Source organism: Micropterus salmoides, unplaced genomic scaffold (genome assembly GCF_014851395.1).
Source record: "Micropterus salmoides isolate LMB-PRFRI ecotype aquatic unplaced genomic scaffold, ASM1485139v1 Ms_hic_scaffold_19, whole genome shotgun sequence".
NCBI lineage: Eukaryota > Metazoa > Chordata > Actinopteri > Centrarchiformes > Centrarchidae > Micropterus > Micropterus salmoides.
Window position 1 is genome coordinate 30,453,181 of NW_024041039.1, and position 8,855 is coordinate 30,462,035.

The 8,855-nt window shown below is 41.0% G+C and overlaps 1 protein-coding gene across 4 annotated transcripts; it reads right to left on the reverse strand.

Annotated features, from left to right (window-relative positions):
• Positions 1-1,690: 1,690 nt before the first annotated feature.
• Positions 1,691-6,970, reverse strand: LOC119909784. 4 transcript variants are annotated; one of them, XM_038728008.1, is made up of 7 exons: positions 6,578-6,970; positions 5,501-5,569; positions 4,804-5,417; positions 4,518-4,712; positions 4,123-4,407; positions 3,908-3,986; positions 1,691-2,639 (listed from the first exon to the last, which is right to left on the reverse strand). In XM_038728008.1, exons 3-7 carry the CDS (start codon positions 4,940-4,942, stop codon positions 2,540-2,542), a joined length of 798 nt encoding a protein of 265 aa, XP_038583936.1. In that variant the 5' UTR covers positions 4,943-5,417; positions 5,501-5,569; positions 6,578-6,970; the 3' UTR covers positions 1,691-2,539. The 4 variants fall into 4 exon arrangements, with proteins under 4 accessions (XP_038583936.1, XP_038583935.1, XP_038583939.1 ...); XM_038728007.1 differs by having other exon boundaries at positions 1,692-2,639; positions 4,503-4,712; XM_038728009.1 differs by having other exon boundaries at positions 1,695-2,639; positions 4,503-4,640.
• Positions 6,971-8,855: the final 1,885 nt, after the last annotated feature.

An 8,855-nucleotide genomic window follows, 5' to 3' on the forward strand; every position in this document is an offset into this window, starting at 1 on the left:
TATGAAAACTGCAATGAGATAAATTCTGTTATGAATTGGCAATATATAAATAAAACTCAACTGAAAACGAAAACATTTCTTCTGGCAATAATAGTTTCTTAATGTTATTCATAACTTAACTTTTTTTTTTTTAAACCAATGGCCTTTTTATTTCCTTCGAATACAAAAAAAAAACTAACCTATTAAATTAATTGGTATAGAAAATAATGAATTTTCCATTTGGTCATAAACAAAAAGTCTGTTATTTTATTTCTGTTTTACCCCTCTCACAACTCCTGTGCAGGTTCAGAGAAGTTTTGGTGCATTTCATCACCTGCATGCTTGTACGCATTTCTGTGTGTTCTCCTGCACATGTGTAACAGAGGAAAATAGACTATATTTTTATGGAATTTAGTTTACATCCAATGAACTTCAAACAATGCAATACAGCGATTCAAGAGTCTACTTGTGTCATCCAATCACTGTATGGCATTTGGCGAGAAACAGCAAGAATCTCTGGAGTGCAAGAAGAGAATCTGTGCGACTACCTGAAAAAAATGGAGGGGACAATTCATGTGTGTAAAGCGATGATTGATATTAGTGAAACAGGTAGATTTCAGCTACTTTTGACGCCAGGCCACTCAGATAGGAGCCCGGTCTTGTCCAAAATAGCTTCCCGGAGGTATTTTTCATGATGGCTGCCGAGTGGCATGACTTGCCCATAAAGACTTTGGTACTACCCAGTGTGTATGTAGAAACAGAGGAGATTTGTGTCACATTCTGCCTGTCGGCCATGTTTTAGTTTGGCCCTCTGTGAGTTTTTGTTCCGTTTGATCTGTTGTTTTATATGTTGTGTTTTAGGGTTCAGTCCGGTCTGTTGTCCTGTGTCCAGTCTGTTGTCATTGTGAGCTCTGCCTGATTTGTCATCTGTTTGGTTATTATCGCCGTGTGTTTTTTTGTTCAGTTATCTTGTCTGTGGTTGAGTTTGTCAGTGTTGTCCTGTTACCTTGTTGTCCTTAGCCACTCTGTGTCATTAGCTCAGTCCCTGTTTGTGTTGTTTGTGTTTAACGCCTTGCGTTGAACTCCCTGTTGCTGTCCTGTTTGAACTCCCTGTTTGGCCTTTGTCCTGTTTAGTTTCAACTTTAGCAGTTGGTCCATGTTTTCTGTTTGTGGTTTTGGTTCCTGGCCCTACAATGGACTGGCGACCTGTCCAGGATGCACCCTGCCTTGCGCCCGTTGTCAGCTGGGATTGGCTCCAGCATGCACTATGCCTAGACCAGCAACTCCACTAATAAAAACATGGCTCCATAGTGCTGTCAGTGTTCAAAAAGGGGTTCCTTTCATGTGTTTTTCTGTATTATGTATTTATTTATATTTATTAATGATATTATAGAGAATTAGCTTTAAGGTAGAATTGCAAAAAGAAGTCCAACAAGCCCTCCAAACTAAAAGACAAAATAAGTTGTTTATAATACACAGTACTATAATGTATGTAGGCTTCGGTTCAAGGATAATTTCAGTATTTTCAAAGCTGGACGCTATTTTCATGTATTCTGGTGTCGAAATGACTAGCAGATATTCAATTCAATTCAATTCAATTTTATTTATATAGCGCCAAATCACAACAACAGTTATCTCACAGCGCTTTTCATAAAAGAGCAGGTCTAGACCGTACTCTGTGATGATATTTACAGAAGCCCAACAGTTCCCACCAAGAGCAAGCACTAGGCGACAGAGGCAAGGAAAAACTTCCTTTTAAGAGGCAGAAACCTCGAGCAGAACCATGGCTCAGGGTGGGCGGCCATCTGCCTCGACCGGTTGGGGTGATTCAGCACCCCAACCGGGTTCAAATCCATGCAGTTGTTAGCTTCACCCGGCGGCCGTGAACCAGCTGCAACATATTCCTCTTGGGAAATTGTGCTCTTCAAAATTACATTCACAAAAATTGCTTCTTTTAACAACCGAGAGGCTCAGACTGAACTGCTAGCAAGTCTATTTTCTAAATCATGGCTGAATTTGTCTGATTTCAAAATTGAAGACGGAACGAGGACAGAGAGAGAGGGCCAACCGTCTGACAACGTTATGATCCATGATCGCCATCTGGGTACGGGCCCTGGTTGAGTCATATCTGAGGTGCAGACTCTTCTGAACATACTTCATCCTGGAAGAATGGTACACCTCCAGGAATCCTGTGTTGATGCAAGTTTGAAAACCTCAGTTTGTGCTACGTCTGCAGATGACGAATTACCTCATAGTTGATGGAAATATTTCAACACCTATAGATAGATAATGTGTGAGCTAGGTTTAACAGTAGCAGCAGTGTTAGCACTATTACTGTAGTGCCGACAGTACGTCTGAGTTTCGCGCAGTAACTGCTGAACAACGCAGGAAAACTTGAATGAAACAAATCTGACTGTGTACACAAGGTGTACCAGTGTGTGTGAAGAGTGTCATCTGTTCAAGGCTCGAAAGAGAATCTTGTCCATCGCATCTGCTTTGAGAGCCTGGAAAGCAGGTGAATCTGCTTTGAGCCACGTCTTTCTTCTCTGCTGCTCCTCTGTCAAGACTGGGTGATGACAGGTGTACTCAATCCCATTCTCCTCCCATCGATGTACGCCGCAGATATGATGCAGAGGAGACTTCCACCGAGGCAAACACGGCTACAAAAATAAGAACGGATTCTCAATGACCCATTTCTCATTAGAGACCTCACAGTACAGGAAATGAACCATAAGTTTAGAGTATGGATCTGGGACATTGAGATTAGCGTTGCACCTAACAATTATTTTTCAGATTAGTCAATTAACCTATTGACAGCTTCATTTATGATTGTTCTAAAGATAACTGTTTTATTACTCAATTAATATAACAATTAAATTTATCCAAAATAAAGATCAAAATTGACTCAATAATTATTGAATATTTTATTAAATCATCCTTTAGAATATCCTATTAGAATAATGATAACAGTGTCATATTGGTCAAATTTTGCCGTCACTGATATGCAATCCACTTTACTTAACATAGTTATGAGTTATTGTTTTATTTCATCACTGGAGTAATATGCAGTAGGGCTGTACATAGATTATTTTGTAAGTCGATTAATCTAACGACTAATTTTGCTTATTCTAAAGAATACTCGATTAACATACCATTTTATCCAAAATAAATATCAAAAACATATCTAATCTTTATTCAATCGTCCTGATGAAGCAAATTAGAATGACAATAGTAGCAAATTTTAAAATGAATCAAATTTCCACATCACTGACTAATTAGGCTACTTCATTTCAATATTGAGTACTGCAGTATGATAATAAAATGTATTTCTGCATCAGTGAACACCTGAAAGGACTCACAGACTGTCCAGACAGTCACAGATCATCTGTACTGTTAGTTTCAGCGGTTTTCTCGCTCATACGTGGCTGTTAAATAAACAGAAAATATGAAACGGCCGAACATTAGATGACACGCAGTGTAACATTACGTTACGTTACCATGACAGCAGCGGGGCAGAAATTACTTTTAACATGAAGGCAATAAACATTTTAAGGACTACGTGTCCTCGTGCTGATAATGTGCCGTGCTTGTGTGGCGACAGAAAGTAAACAGGATTTGCTGCCGCCTAGACAAAGTGCTCCGGGATACTTTCGTTTCACGTGTTCGTGCTGCTTCACGTATTTGTGGACAGCAGTTGTGCTGCAGTGAAGCTCATGGAGCAGCACGTTGTTGAGTGTCTGTCTGAAACACTCCAAACATTAGACGGTCAAATGCGCGGTCTTGTAGCTGGAGCTTGTCCAGACTGTAACGTTAATTTAAGTAATTTTCTATAATAGCAGTTAGATGACACTTCCCAATGACACATCATCATAACAGCAGTGCAGAAATGACCTCATTCATGGTGGATATTAGTGAAGGTATCACTCACCTACATCCACTCCAATGTACAGCAGGTGGTTCAGCCTCTCTGGAACCTCCGTGACCTCCATCACTACTGCTGGGCGCTTCTGTAAGCAAGAGCACAGCAATGTCTTATCAGATATGTCACATCCATGGTTTTTGACACAACTATCTTGATAAATAATGTTTCTAACAGAGGTGGCATTTTATTTTTACATAGGCTAACACTGCACAGTGAATTACCGCGACCAATTCCAAATGAGGATTTCCTTTCTAGCATCGTCATGGAAAGAGTAGGTGGTGTTAGGGACTGGAAGTGGAGAACCCAATCGCAGGAAATGGACCAGCATATAGCTGGTAAGACAATCTTAATGCAAACAGGAGGGTTAAGGTGTGGGCAAGTGGCTATGAGAGTGATTTGAGGACTGCAGGGGGGAAGGGGGATGGCAGCAGTGGAGGAGAGAGATTGAGGAGCGGAGGCTGGAAAGCAGACAGGTGAGCAGGTAGACTCGCAGGTGGGCAGAGATCCTGGAGCAAAGAGAGGAACAGAGTTACTTATTGAAAACAAGAGGAAGCAAAAAAAAAATGACCACAAGGATGTCTTGTCCACAAGGTGTAGCTACCATAAGATAGTATACCAGAAGACGTGCTGCAGGAGGATGAGCTGATAGCAGGCAGGTGTGTGAGTCCACAGAGCTGGAAGGGAAACCATGACAACGCAGCGACAACATAAACAAAGGACAGAGAGTGATGGGGAAATCCTGAAACACAAGGAGGGGGTAAACACAAGAGAACTTGAGAGACACTGCAGGGGTCCGTGGAGTGTTTGCTACCTGAGTAAAAAAAAATCATATTGTTTCACAGTAAAATGACAATAATAATAAATATTTACATTTCAATGAGTAAGTAAAGTAAAATGCTTACCAGGGCTATCACATCTGGCATCACCACAGTGTTCTGCTGCCGTTCCAGGTTTCCTGAAGGAGGTGCTGTATGATTTTGTCATGCTGATCTCTGTATGCATGCTGAAGGACAGGTACGAGCCAGGTTGACTGTTTGGCATAAACAGTGGGTTGTTTTTGGAATTTGTCCCTTAAGGAGTTCAGCCCAATCCATTATGTCCATATGTGTTGCTCCAGTAAAAAGTGTTGCTGCGCATATGAGAAGAATGTTTTCAACCCCCCCCCCTTCAATCAGGACATGACACCAACTGTTCTGTGTCCATTCAGGGAGGCCTACTGAACTTACACTTGGCTGGAATGTATAGCAACTGTTTTCGCATCAACGTAACAGCCACACGTGGGGCATCTTTTAAAAAGTTCCATGAGCTTTGAATCTTTCACCAGCCACTTCCTTTCAGCCCATCCTCCTGGAGTTTCTCCGTTGGAGCTTCCTAAGACAGAACCAGACTCCGGGCTGGAAGACGTGATGGTGCCTGGTGATGAAAAACTGACGTCTAACGGGTCCTGAGACATCTCCCCGAAGCTCATGCTGACGTCACTGCTGTCTGCATGTTCCGCTGCATCTTCATGTTGAATCTGAAGAGACAGGATAGTTGTGGGATGATGTATTCATATTGAAATTTGAATCTTTGAATTTAAATACAAGCCATTCAACTCACTTGGGGTATGTCTTCAGTGGCTGTATGCGGGACAGTGAAAGCTGTGGTTGAGGCGGTGCCAGTCCGGTCCTTGTACACACAAACACAATATCCTCTCAGTGTTAGTCCAGTAATTTCAATTGACCCTTCGCTAAGCCCCGCCCCCCTTAGCTACTGTTGCTTTCAACCTCTGTGGGTAGCTGCTGTAACTATTACAAGGGCCCCAGGAACAGCGTTTGACCAGATCAGACTCTTTTTGCATTAGAGTTAATGGAGTGTCGGACCTCAGTTAGAGAGAGTCCTATACTGCGCTGTGATTGGCCAGCTGTGTATTCAGGGCGTGGCTTAGCAAAAGGTCAATTGCTCAGAAAAGATGTCAGCACTGCTGAGTTTGCCACAGATCCTGCCCATGTAGGAGCCAGTGCAATGTGTCGAGTCTTGGTAGAAGTGGATTGTGGGACAAAGTATGGTGCTTTTGGAGACACATCACCTCAAAAAAGTACAGAAGAACAGGTTTTTATATAAGTATTTCTACAGCTCCAGCAAAGATTTCCTTTCATACAAGTCCTGTGAAGGTAGTAAATTAGATAAGTATGGTATGGATATGTGGTGTCAACATTACACACAGAGAGCGCTATGGCTTTGCAGTGCTGGAGAGAATTATTCAATGAGTCTTTCAACACAGACATTGGTAGAACAGGCCACATATAGGTGCTCAATCAATAACTACCATCATCATTCACTGCCAGTCAATATCCCCTAATGTAGCTATAGGATATGTAAGTGTAGTCATAATAGTCTTATAGATCTTAAATAAGCATAAATGACATTTCAAACCACTTTAAAAAAATTACACAGACCATGTCAGCTTATTCATCTATTAGGACTATTATCAACTGCTTTTTATGTGCACAAATTTACTTTTTTAATTTGAACTGCTTAAAAGGGGATATGAATCTTACTTGTATAGATATTTTATAAACCGTCATGACTTTATGATGTTTTGCACATACTACTGGCTTACTGGGTTTTTGCCAGTATCCTGCCATCGTGTGACGTTGCTGACGCCAGGTCAACACATTAACTTCAGGACATTACCTGCGGTCCGTCTGCAGCAGGTCCCTTCGGTCTTGGAACAGCATTTTTCTTTAGGAAAAAGTGCTTAGGTATAGCACTTCTTCTCTTCTTCGGCTGGCAGTAGTCATCCCGGTCAAAGTGGTCACTGCAGACCCGATGGTCTTCAAGCCGCAGCGTCTGGACAGGAGTGTTAGCATCCATTTGTAGCACACCTAACCACAACTTCAGCGTTTCCATGTCGGACAGAGGTAGTCTGTGAAAGCTGTGCTTAGTGTTGCGTGACATTTTGTTGGCACAGTTAGGAAATGCGCAGCCACGTACCATTGTTCTTCTTTTTTACTTCTGGATAAAACAAATCCACTAACGTTACTTCAACACAACACACCCCTCTCTCCAGCTCTGACTCACCAGCGTCTTCCTGCAACAATCGCCTCTCACGAGATTTCACAGCGAGAATTGTCCTTGAGCGATACCTCAGTTTCCTTTTAAAAACAATGGGTGTTGTCTGGCAGCTGGTCTAACAGTCTGCGCCTGTCAGTGGCAGAAGAAGCAGTTTTTGTGGATGTAATTTAGACAGGCATAATTGCCCCGAAGGAATACCTTGCAACAGGGGCGACCTTAAACATCTGGGGGCCCATTTCAAGAGCTAATGTGACCCCCATACGCATAAAAAAGCGAGGATATGAATTGCATTAATTAGTTACAATGGTATATATTCAGAATTCAATTTAAATGCATTATCTGCACAGTTTTGCTCACCTACTTTTAAAAAACATTTCTGTATATAAATATATTTACTTATAGCTGAGACCTTCCACTAGCTTTTTATTGCTGTAGAATATTTAACATAAATGATGCCAGAGAAAAACGGCAGACTTAAGTGTGCCAACCAATCACACCCTTACAAAATGAACCATAGTATTACTATAGTATACTATAAGAATTGTAGTATCCCATAGTAAGTTTGTAATGTTCTATAGTATTTTTCACCAGCTATGGTTATAGCTTTTTTTCTGTAGTGCTATTTTATTAGCTGCAGTAGCCCTATAATATTTCAACAGTAATATATAGTATGTAGTAAGTGTTAAACATTCCTGTAGTAACACTATGATGTTGTTATAATAAATGTTTAGTATTACTATAGTAATATAGTATAACTTTCTATAGTGCATCTGAAAAGAACATATAAAAAACACTATAGTAATACTAAATAAACAATATAGTATACCTAAAACTTCACTACAATGTTCTATTGTGTGTTCCCTTGTGCAGGGATGCTGGCAGAAGGCATTTATATATAATAACTTCTAAATGTTGCACGATATTCATGTTTATCATTGTCATTTGAATGGCCAGGATAACTTCTAATAGTTATTAACAACAATTTTGGAACGTTTTGCAATACAGCAGACAGCTTAATACTGTAGATCAAAGCAGCCACTGCAGCTACACAGTCAACAACAGGAACTAACGCATGAGAACTGCAGGAGAGGTAGAGGGAGAGACAGCGCCTGGACAAGAGAGAGAGATCTGACCCACAACCAGTTAATCATAGTTTCTAATAATGCAGCACAGTGAGCATCCAGACATGTCAAAGAGGAGACGGGCGTCTGGCTGCCACTGTTAACAGAGACTCTAGTCTACAGTGGAGTTTATACACTTCACTGATAAACCACAGAGCTGCGGAGTAACATTATGCGTCATGGTCAGACAGTTTTTATATCATGTCCACACTTCTGTCCATATTTGCACTCTCCCTCTGTCTCTTGCCCGCACAAGCTCACTCGCTGTTTCTCTCTCTCTGCTGCTAGTTGGTATAACACTTTTTTATCAATAATTATTATTTCTAATTCCTGGTTTTAAGGGTGCTGGGGGGGTTGCAGCACCCTTCCCATGTCCATGTCTCATAAGTGCGCCCGTGTAGTTTATTTTAAAGGTGGGTGAATTATTAAATTGTTGCATGTCAGTCAGGCCCCTTTGGAAGGCGGGGACTGTTTCAATTGAAAAGGGCATCTCTGCGTTGCAGCCACTGCAGCCGATTCATTGCTGGTTGAAGCCATCTGCTGCACAGATTCCAAAACGTTTTGTATCTACTAGTAATTTAGATCCCAAAATATGTAAAAAAAATAGGGCCCATCTTTAAAAATACAGAAATTACCCTATTCTGCTTCAACTGAGATAAACTGCATTACATATAAGTCAGGGCTGTTCTTCTTATACATTATAGTCTTAAATACTGATAGATAAAATATATCCAAGATAAATGAGGTAGGGAGCAGCAGGTCTGACATATGGGGAT